The sequence below is a fragment of the Falco biarmicus genome, chromosome 7, assembly GCF_023638135.1.
Source record: "Falco biarmicus isolate bFalBia1 chromosome 7, bFalBia1.pri, whole genome shotgun sequence".
NCBI classification, from domain to species: Eukaryota; Metazoa; Chordata; class Aves; order Falconiformes; family Falconidae; genus Falco; species Falco biarmicus.
Window position 1 is genome coordinate 62,156,788 of NC_079294.1, and position 17,146 is coordinate 62,173,933.

General features: G+C 46.6%; 1 protein-coding gene across 4 annotated transcripts in view; it reads left to right on the forward strand.

Annotated features, from left to right (window-relative positions):
- The window catches only part of NTRK3 (neurotrophic receptor tyrosine kinase 3), a 233,977-nt gene extending 218,197 nt beyond the window's left edge, over positions 1 to 15,780 (forward strand). For 2 of the 4 annotated variants that reach the window (XM_056346662.1, XM_056346663.1), the window contains one exon: positions 1,332 to 15,780. In XM_056346662.1, the coding sequence (XP_056202637.1) occupies positions 1,332 to 1,517 (186 nt within the window). In that variant the 3' untranslated portion in view covers positions 1,518 to 15,780. The remainder of the gene's footprint in view (positions 1 to 1,331) is intronic. The other 2 variants (XR_008823080.1, XR_008823081.1) reach the window with 2 other exon arrangements.
- Positions 15,781 to 17,146: the final 1,366 nt, after the last annotated feature.

Consider the following 17,146-nt stretch of genomic DNA (forward strand, 5'->3'; position numbering starts at 1 on the left):
GGCTGGGATGCCTGCTCCCTCCTGTGGCATCCACATGGCCTCATACCTCCAGAGTATTTTTAGCAGTTTTTTTCGAGGCTGGAAAAGACCCTGCCTGAGCAGAGGAATGAAGCAGAGCACCACCTCACCTGAAAGCCTCAGCCAGTCCATTAATTTCTGTTTATGCCCTTCCTTTGTCCTGGAGAGAAGGGGCCCATCACAGTGCTCCTGTGCATGTCCAGGATGTCCTGTCAGAAACCATAACTCACCTCCTCCCACAAGTCACCGCTGCCAGCAGCTTTATGGCAGTGCAGGCTTCTCTGCATGCTGTGTCTTCCTCAGCCGCTTTCAGCAGGTCCAAATATCTCCCCTCTGTATTTATATGCAAACAGCAAAGCGATAAGTATCTGTTGAGCTGTGTGGCAGGCCCATTACTATTCATAAATCATAAATTCCAAACATCCCTTGCTGGGTGGCTTCCCTCAACACACTGCTTGGGATCTGTGTTTATCTGCAGAGTGTGGCAGGTCACTCAAACACTGCAATGCTGGGACTCAGCAACTCCAACCAAGGAGGCCAGACAGTAATAGCAGCTCTCACAAATCATACCTCCCTTCCTTTTGCATCTGCTCCTCCGGTGAAGAAAACATGAACAGACACTTAGGGGAGTCCTTTCCAATGGCATCCCTCTGAAGAGACTTCAATGCTACCCAAAAGCTCACATTTTGCTCATTCATTAGCAGCATCAACCTGACCCAAAGCAGAGTGTTAGCACTGCGATTTTTTTTTCTCCATCACAGATGTGATTTGAGATGAAATTTCATTCTTTCAGCTGCTTGCCTCTGTCAAAATGAGGCAAAGCTGCCCTTGGAGATGGAGGTAGGAAAAGATGCTCTGTACCCTCCCTTGCAGAACATTCCTGGGCTTTGTAATGGAAAGGACTCTGATTTTCAGGGAAGAATAATACCATTTCAGTTGTGCAACGTATTACTTTAGTTTGGGGATTTTAAGGCTTATTTTCCTTCTTCAGCTAGCAGGAAAACCTGACATCATAAATTAAAACTTTGTTTCATTTTCCTATGACCTGTTTGGAAAGTGCATTGAGGTAGATAGGTGTCAAATGGGGAAGGTTTTTGGGAACTGCAAGGCTGTAGCTGGAGACGAACTTTTCACTGTAAAATTATCATTAAGAATACACAAACAGGTGAGTGCTAAGGATCTGCAGACCTCTTGGCTTCTTAGCACTCCCATTCACCAAACGGTACCACATCACCCAAGAAGTAGCTGGGACAGGACACCCTCCAAGCGCTGCCCAGCTGGTGTTCAACGTCTCTTTTCTTTCATTCTTTCAGGTCATTGAGTGCATTACCCAGGGCCGAGTTTTGGAAAGGCCTCGAGTCTGCCCCAAGGAGGTTTATGACATCATGTTGGGCTGCTGGCAGAGAGAACCTCAGCAAAGGCTCAACATCAAGGAGATCTACAAGATCCTTCATGCTCTGGGCAAGGCCACACCAATCTACCTGGACATCCTTGGCTAGCAGTGGCCACTTGTCGAAAGTCCCTGCTCCTTCCTTCCGTCCTTCCTTCCCTCTCCCCCTCCCAAGTCCTTTGCCCCTCAGCTCCCAAGCAAACATCTTCATATAAACTCAAGTGCCTGCTACACATACAACACTGAAAAAAACAAAAACAAAAAGCAAACCGACAAAAATCCCACAAAACAACAACCTGTAAGGCAGTTTGGCTTATATATATTTATAGATATCTCTCTATATATAACTTCCACACCAATACAGAAAGAAGCTGCTGTTACAGAAAATTGTAAGACTTTAAAAAAAAAAGAAACAAAAAAGGGAGAAAAAAGTGCTTAAAGAGATATATATAATTAAAAAAAAAAAAAAAAAAAAAGAAAGAAAGAAAGGAGAAGATATCTTTCCCCCGAGCAATGAAGCAGTGAATTGTAACCCTGCTGTGAGTATGGTTCGGGCTGCTGGGCAGGGCTCTAGACTGGCTTACGGCAGTGATGCCATCCTGGGTAGGAGCCCCGGGAGGAAAGCCTTGCCCTGGTTGTATGATATGCACTGAATGTGTGAAATCAGTCCTCCTTTCTCATCCTTGCCTCCCTCCTGCCTTCCCAGCCCACAGGTGATGGGCACAAAGCCAGGGCAGTGCCCCTGGAGGAGCTCTCTTTTACCAACCCCGTCCCTCCCTCCCTCTCAGTGCTTCCCTGCCCCTCTCTGCCTTCCTGCCTTTTTCCTCCCCCCAACATTTCAGGACAATTTTTCTAATTTGCTGATTCTTAAATGTATAGACTCAAGGCTTTCGAACACACAGTCACAGGATTGTGGCACCTACGGGTAAAACACACACCGGGAACCAGCTGCCCTCCTGCAGACCTCGAGCTGGCCCGACCCAGCCCTCCCTCCTGCCCCACGCCGGCTGCTGCCAGGGCGGGGGGAGCAGCGGGACCAGAGCTGCTGCGCGAGGGAGCCAAGGAGGGGTCCTGGGGACCCGGTCCTGAACCAGCCCCAACCCATTCCAGGGTACGAGACGGGAGCGCTGTCTGCCCAGGGTGCCCGGCGCAGGTGGCGACAACCCCCCATCCCCTCCCCTCCTTTTTCTCCCCACCCTTCACGCTTGCTAGCATCCATGGGGTTGTTCCCCCTCCCTCAGTTGTCTGCACCAGGGCCAAATTAGTCCCTGGTGTAAACCTTGAGCGGACAGGGTTGGATCCCTGCTCCCCTGACGGGGGAAAGGTGGCAGCGTGCAGACAGCTGGGAGGGAGCGTGCCTGCGTCCTGGCTGGGCGTGCCTATGGGGTCAGCGTATCCCAGCGCTCTTCCTCCCCATCCTCTTCTCTTCCCCATTTCTGCCCCATGCCCCACTCCAAGCCTCAGGCACAAGCCAGTGGGGGACAGGGAGCGGGACAAAGCTCGTGAAATGGCTGGGAACCTACCAACACCTGCCTGCAGACCCCTTGCCATTCTCCTCACGTCCCCATCCCCTGAAAGGATTGATGCATCTGCCTTTGAGCTGTTGTGAAATGCAGAGGCTGAAGAATAGCTCCACAGGCAGCCCCGGGAGGAGGGGGGGAAGGAGGGGAAGGTGCCTTCAGGAGCAGACGGCTCAGCGGATGGCCGCAGTGGCCAGCCTTGCATCTCAATGAGGATAAAGGCCTGACAGGCAGCGACAGGGGGTGGTGGGGACAGCGAGGGAGAGACAGAAACATTCTCCCTGTAGCCTATCTCCCTCTAGCAGGAAATAATCTGGACCTGGGGAAAGGCTGAGTCAGATGCTGAATCCAGTCTGTCCAGACCAGGCTGAGAATACAAAACCTTTCTGGGTCTTTTTTTCACGTGGCTAATGGAGGATGAGCGGGAACCTCAGCTTGGCAGCTGCTCTCAGGAGGCAGGGAGCGGGCGGCACAGGCATTGTCAAGGCAATTTTGAGAAGGCAACAACAGCCAGCACAAAAATAGCCTGCTTGGATGTGGCGTTAGCCTGGAAGGGAATGCAGATGGAGGAAGAAGAGACAGAGAAAGGATCTTGGTGGTCAGAGTAGTGTTCATGGCCAGGAGGCGACAGTGAAAGGGAAGATTTTGCATCTTCTCATCTTCCTTGTTCCTTTGCCAATCTATACCTCCCACCCATGGCCCTGGCATGACCTGGCTTATGGTTTCAGACAGAGGCTGGGGACACTGCTAGAAGGAGGTCTGTGGTGGGCAGCAGTGGCTGTGGGTTTATTCTGTGCTTGTGTAAAGAGCAGTGCAAGCCTGGGGTGAGGGATGATGGGTGGCAGTAACCATGTGAGACTAAGGATGGTAACCTTCCTCTGCGCGTTAGAGAGATCTGGGCTAGTGGGACAGACTGGTGCCACTGGAGACTGGGCAGACTGCCACTGAACAGGCACAAGCAGCTCTCAGCACGGACACCAAAGATGGCATGGTCAGGGACAAGGGTGTGGACCGTTGCTGGGAGCCCACACACAGGAACAGCATACCATGTCACCCCTCAATAGTAGGTTCTTACTGCTTTGGGAGAAGACATCCAGTTTTCCTCATGTGCCTACTTGAGTCCAGCTATGAAAGTGAAAAAGATTGGTTTAAAGGTTGTTAGCCCTGGCCTGGCTCCCTTTGTATGCAGGCTGCTTTGGCTAAAAGGGCTGGAGATTCTATACAAGGGGAGAACAAGCAATGTCTATTAAGTGCCCAGTGTCTCCACAAGAAAACCCTTCCCTGGGGCTGCCTGTCTCTTACCTCTAATGGCTTCTTGCTCTTGTGACTTCCAGGGTCTGTGCCAGATTGTGCAAGGCCATTTTGTCCACCCCTCTCTCTCACTTTCATGCTCTCATTTCTTTTTTGGCCAGTGTCATGGGCCTTTACACTATCAAATCACGTACAGACACTGCATTCCTACAGTCAATGAGATTTCCCTGTCACCATTCTGCACAGCAGCTACATCCTGCTTTCCTTCCTTCTTTCCCCCTTCCCCTCCTCCCCAGCACCACCACCCTGTCCCTTTTGCCACCTCTTTGTAGAGTCACAACAGCAAGGCAAGCTCAGGAGCCGAGCACGACACCGAGCCTTGGTGCTACATGGTTAGGAATAAGTAGTCTGTGAGAGGCAAGGAGATGGGTCTCCAGAACATGTGAAGTGGCTGAGACCAAGGTTCAGGCTGTCTGACTGCTTTACTGTTAGCCCCACCAAGTGCAGTGACTGACTCAGAAAAATGTCCTTTTGTCAAAGGTAATTGTGAACAATTGCTCAGAAGAGCAGGATAAGCTGCAGTCCTGCGGTGTGATGTCTCCCTGGCTGCTGCTGCTGCTTTATGCCCCTTGGCCTGTTGATGCTGGATGGAGGTTTGTTGTGGGGATGAGGGAGGTTGTTTTTCGCTTGAAGACATGATGGAAACTGCTGCATCCCTTTTTGGCATGACAGTTTTGGAGGGGAAGAAGGAAAACAGCTGTGCTGAGTTCCTGGTGAACACCCTGAGACCTCATTTCCAGAAGCACCTTCCCTGGACCAGAAGTGGAGCTGCCCATCTGCACGGGTGACGGTGCTCTTCCCTGTAGGAAGATGGGCTCTGGGGTGGTCCTCCTGCGTGTGAGGGGAGAAAGAAGAGCAGATTTGGGGGAAAACTCTCTCAGAACACCATAAGTCTGAGTGTGGGGACTGTTCGGAGGCAAAGGGAAATGAGTTCATGTTTCTTCTCCATTTCCAGGAGAGAGACTTCCCGTTGCGCTGCCTCCAGAAAGAGCAGAGAGCTATCCCTGCTGCCTGGGAACACCGACAGGTCTCAGCCAGCTCTGGAGCAAGCCAGGCCTAATTCCCAGCACGCCCAGGCTGAGATTCCCACCACCCAGCCTCTTCCATCTGCAGTTTTCTCAAGGGGCTTGTGAAAGGGAGCTGGGAGGAACGCAGATCTGAGCACTGCTGAGAAGGGGCCATGGGGTCTTCCCTGTCCCAGTTGCATCTTGCTCTCTAAAAATTAAAATTATTAGCACCAACTCAGTCACCCAAGGGTGTCACTGAAATGATGCTTTCTTGGAGGTGCAGGTGCTATTTTGGTGCATGGTACAGATGGCAATTGTATGCCAGACCTACAAACTGTGGGTGGAAAATGTGGCTCCAACCTTTGGGTCTTATCAGTGGTCCGTCTTGTCTTCTCCAGCTGTTACTTTTCCTTGCACCCCAGTCTGTCAGGCTGCAAGATGAAAGCTGAAAGGTAGCAAAGGGAAGACATGCAATGCTCTGCCAGGCTGAAAGTCCATCCTGTCTCCCACCAAGCTTGCCCATCTGGTCTTTTAAAAAGTCCCTCAATGTATGTATTTTGGGGGTCAAAAAAAGCCTGGGCTGCCTCATTTCAGTCCTGTCCTTGGGTCCGCAGGGTGCTGAATTGCAAACAGGTGACTCTGGGAACATGTGCTGCACAGACAAATGTGAAAAATACGGAATGCCTTTAAGAGAGGCTGCTTGCTTGAGAGACATTGTTAGCTTTGAGAGGTCTGCTCGTCCCCAGGAGTGGGTGGAACAAGGTGAGAAAATATGTGGGGAAATAAAAAAGGCAAGGAAATGGGAAGGCTGGTCGTAGAAGGCAAGTGAGTATCTTGGGTTGGGAAATCGAGACTGGTTTCAGGAGTGTGGAGTAGAATTTTAAGTAACAGTGGACACAGGCAAAGCCAAAAGAAAACAGCAACATACTGGAGCTCCAGGAAAAGTTAGCTATAATGCTGGACAAATACTGGTGTAAAAAGGAGATAGAAACCAATAAAAGCAAGGGACCATTTATGCAGGCAGAAAACAAAATTGCTACGGTTTGTGCTTTTTTGTGATTATTTTTTTTTTTCTATAAGAAAATACAACCAAAAGAAGGCCTGAACCAGTTACAATTTTTCAGAGCCACGGACAGAAATATACTACTACATGAGCTGTTCCCTTTCATGTGAAAGGCTTTTATTTCCCAAAACTCAAATGCATGAATTTCCTTGAGTTCAGGATATGGGTTGAAGAATGCAGACCCGGATCACTGCAAGCCCATGAAACCAGAAGCAGTTCTGAGCACTTAATCAGCAGGCATTCACATGCCAGTCTGTGTGGAGACTGTTTTGTTCAGCATTTCATCTTATGCTGTTTTAAATACTTCTCATTTCCCCACCCTCCCAGGGAGTATCTACACGCTTTGCCTAGCTGTGACTCCCAATGATTAATGAAAATGAAAAGCAAGTAGCTGAATTTATGTCTGTCTTTGCTTCCTGATCTGACCAGGAATCAGCTGAACCACTACAGCCATGGCTCATGCCCGATGTTTTCGTAACAGCTGTAGGTGTGTTCTCCGGTCATAAGGCAATGGTGAGGATAAGCAAGCTGAATAAATGGGATGCTGGCTGTGATACCATGCTGTAGTGGTCCTCTGATAGCTGGAAGGCTATGGGCATCAACAGGGTTCCTCTGCTGTGAGACCCAGCAGGCACAGGCATGCTTTGGCACAACCCAAAAGGCTTGTCCTCCATTCAGACACAGTGGCTTTCCGATGGATGGTAGGGCCATGAAGCCTCTGCATAATAGTGCTGCCTCTAAATGAGTACCAAAACCAGAAAAAGATAAAATTCCCCTCTCAGCACTGCTTTCCAGGAGTGGACAGAGTTGCTTAACTCTAAGGCGCTTTCCCCACCCCTGCCCTGAGGTGTTTCTTACATCGGCACACACTTAATGTTTCTTTAAGTAGCTGTGTCGTCCTAAAAAATCTTTTCCCTTTGCTGCTCTCCTTGCAAACAGGAATATTGAGTTTCTAGCCTGAAGCGGGAGTTTTCAAAACATCCGTTCTGGCTGGCAGTGTCATAAATGACACAGGCAGAGACATCAGTCAATGCTCCAAGAGGAATGCAGGAGCATTCCATGTCTCCTATGCCTCTTATTCCTTTCCAGTACACTACTCAGCCATGAAACGGCTCCCTGAGAAAAGTGATAGGAGTCCCATAGCTTGCAACTTTGAAAAACTAAACTGAGGGAAGAGATAAGAGACCAAAGAGAAAGGACAGTCTTACAGCTTTCTTCAAGGGCCTGACCTAAGCTAACTGATAGGTCAGTTCCATCTCTATGGCTTGAGTTTCTCACTAGACCAAATCTGACAGGTCTTTTCAGACTAAAGGAATGACCACTGGTTCCTCCTCCCTTCTGCTAGTCGCACAGTTTCGGCATCTCTCCAAAGGGAAAAGAGGCACAAGAAATCTCACCATCACTTCCCCACGCTGTCAGGAGTCTGCTGGAGGAACTGATCTCCTGCCCAGCACAAGTGACTGATCCTGCAGCTGAAAACTTGAGCAGTTGTTCTGAGGGGGTGTTTAACTACTGAACGACTGGCTGCTTAGGACAAGGTCCCAGCAGGGAAGGCCTGAAATACCTCTAAAGAAAATCATAGCTCTGGGCGGTCCAGATGTCTTCATTGCATGCTTTCTCTTGCTCTCTGCTGGCTTCCAGCCTCCTCAGTCTTTGCTGCTTGATACTTAGATAGCCGAGTTCTGCATTCACTCCCTTTTCAGAGCACGGAGAGCTGGAGAAGCTGTTTGATTTCGATGTGGTAAGTGAGATTTCTCCCCCCTGCCCTCTTCTTTTCCTCACTGTGCAGCTCCTGTCCTTGCAGTTCTCAGGACTTGACTAGCAGAGTTTTTAAATGAAGTGAAAGTCTTAATGTGAGGTGAATCCCAAGACCACAAACAGTTTGGACTTCAAACAGTGAGAAAATTGGCGCCGAATAATTCCGCACACAAAGCAGAAAACTTTCATTTCCTGCAGGCAGGATGGAATTGACTGTTATATTAAGACTTCAGAAGGAGCACTGCCCCGGAGTAATTTCACTGCTGTCAGGCAGTGTTGACATCTAGATTAACCTCTGTGCAGTGAATTTTACAGCAAAGCTCATTGTAATGCATGTGGGGTATCTCCTGTAAATCCCAGCTGAAGCCCATAGTGTCCCACCCTTCTGCACAGGAGAAAGGGTCGGGGAGCGACCACTATCATTCTTGACCCCAGCAAAGCGTGACTGTACCCTTATCCAGGCCAGTTCTGCTGAAACTGATTTTCTACCATGCTAAAGTGACAGTAGCTCCAGCCTGTATTTTTTTTTTAATTCCCCAAAGAGGTTTACATCACAAGGCTGACATTTTTTGCCAGTGACAAACAGCTCCCTTCATGTATCCACCCAGAAACACAGTCCTAATTAAAAGGCACTAGTTAACCAAAGGCAATTAGCTGCTTGCACAGATTAACTGCAACACATAACAATCCCCACACACAATGCTCTGATCAGACGTGATCCAGGACTAAATGGCAGACAAACTCCCAGCTGATGTGAGACAATGGTATCCAATCCTACCCACCAGCCCACCGGCACACTCTCAACTCTTGTCTACCAAACCGAAACTGCAAAAATAAAAGAAGTTCACACAGTTTATTCAGTGTAAGTCAGGAGACACTGCAAAAGAAGTCTCTTGACTCCTGAACTGAATGCTTCCACTGTTAAGTTGGGAGCGTAGGCCAGACCCCAAGCCCTTTTGTCTCTTGCTGTAAGTGTAGGTTGAGCAGCAAGATTTCCTAGGCAGGAGCACAACAGCTTCTTCAGTCTTGTGTGGGTAGAGACAATCCTGTCTGTGGTTCTCAAGGTGCATTGCTGAGATGCACTTCTTTGTGAAAAAAACACTAACGTCTAAAAAAAACGGAAGAGGAAGGTAAGGGGTTTTTTTGTTTGTGTGCTTTTGCCACACCTTCTTATTCATGCAATTATTTTCATATTCAACCATTGCTCTGCAGTCATCTGCAGGAGGTTCTAGGCAAGAAACAAGCGATCAGGTGCCAAACAGATTAATCACTAACCCTAAGGGAAAAAGCTCAATAGTACTTCTAGAAATCTAGAACCCATCCTCTCACCCACAGCTCTTCATAGTAGGCTTACCATCATATTTGTCAAAGGCTTGGGATAGCCTATGAAGAGGGGACCTGCCCATGGTTTCCCCTCATCTTCAGATGGAGTTGTGTGCCCCTGGTATTTCAGTAATCGGGCCCATCAGGAAAATTGCTTCAAACTAACGTTTGCTACCCCCAATCAGAATACAGCTGAAAAGGCTACCCAAGGTTATAGAGAAGGTCAAGCTGTTGCTTTGGACTGGAATTTGCTTTAGAAGGAATTTGATGGACCAATTTAAGCACCACAGCACATCAAAACCTGGTGGCCTCATTTAAAAAGTAATCAGTATTGTATTTCGCTTTAGACATCCGTGCATTAGTGTTCTGCAAATATGATTTCCTCTTTGTTTGCATTATTGATGCCATAAAATGTCAGACACATTAAAGAAAAAAAAAAAAAAAAAGAGGCCAACCTTTGGGGTTTGGAATGATTCTGGCTGAATTGCAGTTGGGTTACTTTGCTTTTTATTTCCCATGATAGCGATGCACTGTTACTCATTCTGCTATTGCTTTACAAAGAGTTGTCTATAAGTGTATTTATTCAGCCAACCGTATTTCAGGAAACACATAACCTTGATATTTTTTTTCTGTATGCGGCTGTGTGCTTGTATATGTGTTGGGGGGGGAAAGGGAGGTGGAGCTTTTTACAAGAGCCCTCCCCATGTTCAATAGTACGTTGGCTTTGTGCAATGCTGTGTGACTCCCTTTGGCTGGTTTGATTTAATCTGAAGAACTGAGGTTTGTGATCAGGGTTTGAGGTCTTCTGGTTTTGCACTGCCCAGAATCTGCCACCTGCTTTCACCATTCAGCAGCCATCTGCTATCCACAATGGTTCCTAGATGTCTATGCCACAGAGATTACACAGCACTTGAGTCTCAGCCATGTGATAACGGAGTTTTAGCTCATTCTGGTCCTGCGTCAAGGGTGAGTTTGCTGATTTAGGTTGGTTCCTACACTCCTCCCCACGTAATCCTCACTGACTATTGTTCCCAAAGCAAATACTATTAGCTGATCAGCACTTTTTCTTCCAGACCATTAAAGAGCACTGTCCTTGGCAGCCATATGTTTTCTGCCTCACCTCTCCATAATGAATGCTGATCCATTGTTCAATTTTTATGTGAACCTTTTGGAAAAGTATTCTCCCTCTTAAAATCTAAAAAATTCTTTTCCCAAGTCTTCTGGTTTTTTGAAAGTGAAAAAAACCAGGGTGAAATTATCTCCTTTATGTAGGGATTTTCATCAGTGGTAAGATTTCTTTTCAGCTTTTCTTTCCAGTGACAGCAAGACTTGGGAGCAGAGGCAGAAGGATACAGTGGAGCAATCTAAGGAAGGGACTCAGCTAGGACCTAGACTGCAAGGTCATCTGTTCACATACTAGGCCCTTGCCAGGTTCACACAGCAAGAGACCCACAGCTTTTAATGAGCAGTTTCCTGCCCAGCTTTCTTGTTCCTACTCCAGTTCTGAGGAATGACCTTCAGATGACCTTCAGATCTCCTTATCTTCATAGCTCCATCTCAGGGGTAACCAAACAGCCAAAAGAAGAGATGAAAGGATCTGAATGGGTGTGTAATTCAGTGTCTTTCTCCCCCTTTTTCATCACGAGTGAAGACAGTGAAAGTGACAGAACAGAAAAATTCTTTCCCCCAACAGGAATGATCCAGTTTCTTTTTAAACTCAGATATTTAAGATGTCGTGCAGCAGTGCCTATAAATATGCCTTGAAATGTTGAATGAGCACAAGGAGTCTATTTGATTTTGTTTTTATGCCTGTAATTTCTCTCACCAAGAATTCAGCTGTTACTCAGCTCCCAGCAGGTTGTTCTGATTGCTGGAGATGGTTGGGATTGATTCCGGCTGTGATCTGTTCGAGTCCAGCCTCATTCTTATATAGCTAGATTGAAACAATAGAAATCAACAAGGGACTGAGTTGTTGTTCCTATGCAATGAAACTTTCTAGTGCAACACCAGGTTAAACCCTGAAGGGGCTGAACACCCACAACTTTGAAGTCGGTAGAGGCTGTAGATACTGAGAGGCACTGAAGATCACTATGATATCAGGAACAGAATGACAGGAGAGAGGAAAAGGAATTATACAAGAAAAAAACACAAATATTATATGAGAAAATATATTGCTTGGTTTATAGTACAAGAAAATCCACTGCTGTACATGAGAAAAAACTCAGAATATTCAGCCTGGCAACCAAGAACATTGGCCATCAGGACAGGAGTAGCTCTCTATCCTACAAACCTCCTCTCACTTTTAATTTCCTTTTTCTCCTTCTTCTCCTAATATAGAACAAATCGTATCTTATGGCTTTCTTGAAAACTGAAATTAAGGTAAGAGGCAGATTTGGGAGAGAAAAACAGAGATCAGATGCTGCTGGATGATACAACAGCTTTGTAGCCTAGCCCCCTTTCAGTGGCGGGTTTCTGGTGTGCCGCTTCGTCGTCTTTTTTTTTTTTTTTTTTTCCTAATACAACCCCTACTGGTGCAAGTAGTTCTTACCATGAGGAGAAACCAGTTCAGTCCCTAAGAATAGCGACAAAACAATAACAAAAAAGGTCCCAGCAGCGGTTTCTAGCCGGCCGGGAGCCGCCGGGAGCCTCCCCCTGCGGATCAGCACCGCGGACAGCGGCGCCTCCCACCGCCCCTGGGAGCCGCCGCCCGCTGCCCCGCTGCGCGCCGCCCGCTCCCGCAGGAGCTCCGCTTGGCTTGGAAAGGAGGAACTCCGCTTCTGAAGGAACAGGGGACCTCATTCCTACATCGGCCAGGGCACGACTGTCTCGCCCTTCCTTCTTTTCTCCCATTCTTTTTTCCAGCGTGAAATTGTTAGCTGGTATCTTTTTTTCAAGTGATGGAGGCGGAATGGTTTTAAATGCAAAACAATCGATCTAATGTGGGAAAGAACCATTTTTCCTTCAGAATTAAACCCTCTGTCCCACTTCTTCCTGCACTGGTGTTCCACCTATGAAGGATGCATCTCTAATGTGGACTGCAAAGGGTTCCTATCATCTCATCTACTGGGACAGTTTGACAAATGGAGAGGTACTATACTGCTAGCCCTTTAGAAAGAGAGCATCATGTGATTCAGCTTTAGCCATCAAGTAAATTTACTGTTGGTAAAGGGTAAACAGACAAATCTCTTGGAAAATTCAAAGTAAGTGGCATATAAATGACACTGTGGCCCCTGAAAGTTATTTTTACATCAATCCATAAAAAAAGCCACATTACTGTGTAGGGAGAGTTGTCAGAAGAGTCAGCCAAAGATGAAGAGCCATGCAGGAAAGAGCAGGCATCTACAGGCAAGGCTCCAAATGGTGAGGCAGTCATATCTCATATACAAAAATGTGCAGGTACTTCAGAATCCAGCTTGCTCAGCCTGCATACTTGGAATTTCATCCCACTTGTTTTCCTGGATCCCACTAAGGAAGATAGACCCACAAATTAGAATTGAGCATCTCCTGAACTTCATCATCATGGTGAGAAGCTATTGGGCAGGAACATGCAGGCTCATTCCAACCCTGAAAAATCTAGTGTGAGGAAGAAAAGACACATAAGCAGGGCAGAAATCTGGGCTGTTTACCCCTGGCCCAACACATACTGCTTCCTAGAGGCAGTTTCCTCTGCATCCCACCTCCCACATACTCCCCAGCTGTGACTAGTAGTTAGTACAATGGGACATCTGGATGGACACTCAGAGACAGTGAGGACTAGGAAGTACCTAGAGACATAAGCCCTCAAAACTTGTAAGTAACAATACTGAAAATGAGTAATTGAGGCCAGACTTCTGATGTTTAGGGCCACTTGGAAGTCAGAAAGGATGAGCTTGCAGGGGATGGCAAAGATGATTTAACTAGGAGCTCAGAGAACAAACAGTGCTAAGGGAAGGGAGCAAGGAAGCCTACTGTGACATAGGGAGGGGAAGGAAATGTGTGAGGGCTTAATTCCCTGTGAGGGGTCAGCGATAGTGAGTGTAGCGTGTCAGATGTGAGCTGTGGCAAAGCAGAAGACAGCCCTGCTTGGAGAAGAACTATGGATGTGAGGAAGCAGTCACCACAAAATTATGTGTGCTCATCTAAATGAGTCCTGAAGGTTTCTCCAAACCTTCAGCCTTGCTGGGCTTCTCCCAGGCTCACCTTCTCTGCTTCAAACTCTTACAACTACCATAATTTTCTCTGCATTTATTTTACTCTCCGATGAGACTCTGGTTTCAGAAAAAGCAGGGCAGCTTGTTTTAGTTCTTCTCACTCCCCCTGCTCAGAACTCCCACACCCAGCCAATTCCCTGTGTGAAAGAGAATTGCATAATTTTTTTCCTGTTTTTTGGTTGCTCTTTGGTGTTTTGGTTTTTGGGGTTTTTTTTTTGTGGGTTTTTTTTTTCCCCTTTTTTTCTAGAAGTGTCCTTTAAATTTTCAGCTAAACTGGGAGGCAATTTCTTGCATGACAGCTTCGTATAGATAGGCTTAAAGCAGAACAAAAATAAATAAATAAATAAATACACTCAATTACCTCCTTCTCCCCCACCTTGCCTTAATGAAGTGCTATTTTACTAAAGTTATTTCAATAGAAATGAAGGGGTTTTGTGCAGGCAAATGATTGACATTGATTTAGCTTTTGGTGTGTTACAGCTCCCTCTGCCTCTTCTGGATCAGGCAAGAGGGCAAGATTTCTCCAGGTAAAGGTTGAGGATACACAACCTTCTTGGGTGAAGGCTGTCTTGGGACCTTCAGTCTGTGTTTGGGATGGCATTTAGGGGTTGCATTGCACACTTGCCTCTGGTAATTTCTATAAGACACCTGTGCTGAAGCAGTGTTGTCCATCAGTGGCTCGGTGTGGCAGTGTGATGACCTAGGCAGAGAAACCACTGGCACTTCTGCCATGAGGAGAAACACCCAGCCTCCAGAAAACGGCAAGGGTAGACTTAACTTCCAGGAAACTACTCCTACTTCCAGCTGAAATGCCCTTCAATGATGCAGACAGGCTTGCCCCCCAGAAGGTGCTGCTCCACAGCTCACTCTGGCAGGCGAGCTGGTAGTGAAAGGAGGATGGGGCTACATCTCAGAGGAAAGACATTTTGATGGCATTTTTGTTGTTACTATTATTCAAACCAGCTTATTTTAATCTCAGTTAATGTCACTGAAAGTTTGCATGAGCAGAAAACAAATCCTTTGGTGATGTTTGCTGAATTGATTTTTTTTGGCAGACTTTTTTTACCCATGCACCAGTCTACATATTTTCTTAATTTAGGGCTTATTTCACATCTTCTGAATCCTATTTGCCATTTTGCAACTGAATTGCTGGTTCTTAACCTTTTCCATCCTGCAGTCTCCCCTTCTCCAAATCAAAACTCACCATTTTCCCCTGCTGGGAGCAACCCAGGTTACGTGGTGAGAGCAAGGTGGTTGTGATCTCTGCCTGCCCATCTGACCCCCACTGGCTCAAATTCAGAGGATGAGGACCCCTGATCTGAGTATTGACCAAGGTAGGATCCCTGCTTCTCCCCTACCTTCCACTTCATGTGCATCAAGCACGCTGCTACCCTGGAAGGGGACGACTGATACAGTGTTAGTCAGACTTACAAGGAGACATTTTAAATTAAGGATTTGCAGTGAGGTCAAGGGACCTTTTAAAGTGCTGAGGTATTTACCCTCCCCAGACCTTCCCTTCCCCTCCTGCTCTGCTTTGTCCCTTCTTCTCTCCCCAGCCTTGAAATGAAACAGAAAATTATTTTTTTAAAACTGTGTCGATAATTTATGTTTAGTATAAAGGATGGTTTAATGGCATCACCAAAGGTCATTTTTTTCATCTCCGTGTTACTGCCCCAGCCCCAGAGGCTGTGCGTCCCCTCTTCCCCATAATTCCACTGCCCTCCCTTTCATTCACCTCACACATCCCCCGTCACCACCCCACCACAGCGTACCACACACCAGAAACCTGCTTCAGGTTCAGCCAATGACCATTGGAGAACAGAGATTTCAAACTGAAACCTCCACTCCAGACCACCACAAACTGGAACCATTTCCGCCTTGAAGATAGTCAGTTGCTGCAAATGGCAGGCAGACTCATTTCTTGAATTACGTAAGGTTTTTTTTTAAAGCCTTTTATACCTATTTACGTGTACGCGTGCGTGCACCACGTGTACGCAGTGGTATCTGTGTGCACAAAGGCACACGAATATCTCTCTCAAATATAAATATATTGTATGTTAGAGCTGTAAATATTCCTTGGTCATGTGTCTATGTCTTCTTCAAAGTATCATATCCTCAGTGTTATGTTAACAGCTCCATTTATTGATTGATGAAACTGTGTGTAGACCTGTACCCTCCTGACATAGTTTATGTAGCTCTCTCTTCTCAAATAAAGTACAAAACTACCACTAGCAGGTCCTCCTTTTTTTTTTTTATTCCATGATGAACATTCAGCTTTAATTCATAAAAGCCTATGCTGAAAATTAATGCAGTTTCCAGCTATCTCAACAGCGCAGGAACCTCCAGATGATGCTTTAGGACCTGTGTATCGCTGGTCAGGCCAGCAAGTGTAACAGTAGTTAATGGAAGGTAATAATCTGTAGGTAAAATGTTGCCTCAGCTGTAGTAAACGAGGGTCTTGTTACTGACCTGATTAATTCTTCCCACCTATCCCCAGGTGCAGCCAACACCAACTGTAGCTCACTTCATCTTGTTAGAGAGAACAGGAGTCCATGCTGCTCCTCCCCTCTGTCAGTGGGTCTCCACATCTTTACATCAGGCAACCCTCCCACAGTGCAGAAAGCTCTCCTTGACTTAAAGGATCCAGTCACCTCCCTGCAGTGGTGGTGGTTTGTTGTTGCCTGGATTACTCGGCACCTAAACTCAACTCCCCTGAGTAAATCTTGGAGGTGGGAACAAGATTCAGGATTACAGCAAAATCCACTGCTGCCGTTTGCTTCCCCTTGACTCTTGACACTGGCTTCATTCTGAAATCTCAGGGACCAGAGGATATTTACCATTGCAAGTTGGAAAAAAAGCCTTTGCACAGATACACTTACTGGGCAAAACCATAAAGGTGATTTGTGAAGTAACACTTAATTTACTGCAACTGACACCAGACTCTAGCTGCCAGGAATTTGACTGACAATTTCTATTTATTTATATCCTGCTATACAATATCTGCCTTAATGTTGTAAATTTTTCTGATTAGAATTTCACAGTGTCTGCCTGGATATTTATTGATCATAAAATAATCTGCACAACCTGTTAAAGTCAAGGCAGGGGGAACGGGTGCCAGAGAAATCACTCGACAGGATCCGGGTACCAGTGCCCAGGTAACAGAAGATGCTCAGATGCTATTTTTACAGCATTATGTATTACTGAGAGCCAACCTTTTGAACTGCTTTGCTGCTGTTTCCCGAAAGTCTCTTCTGAAAAGCTTCCAAGAGCCTGGTGTTGAGTTCCTACCAGCAACTCGACATGCACCCTGCAACATGCCTCATTTGCAGCTCCTCACCACTGAGAAATCCCACCTTTACAATGAAATCTGGTGTTTCCACAACTATTCACTAAGACAGCCCATGAGGGAAATGTTTGGCTCTTTCTGGAGCAGTAAGACCACTTTCTCTTTTTAATTATTATTTTTGGCAGGCAATGATAGAAGCATAAAATTTCTTCCCACAGGGGAATTATTGTGAAACTTGGTCCCAGCTGGGAGTTTCCATATTGCCCAGTGAAGAGTCTTT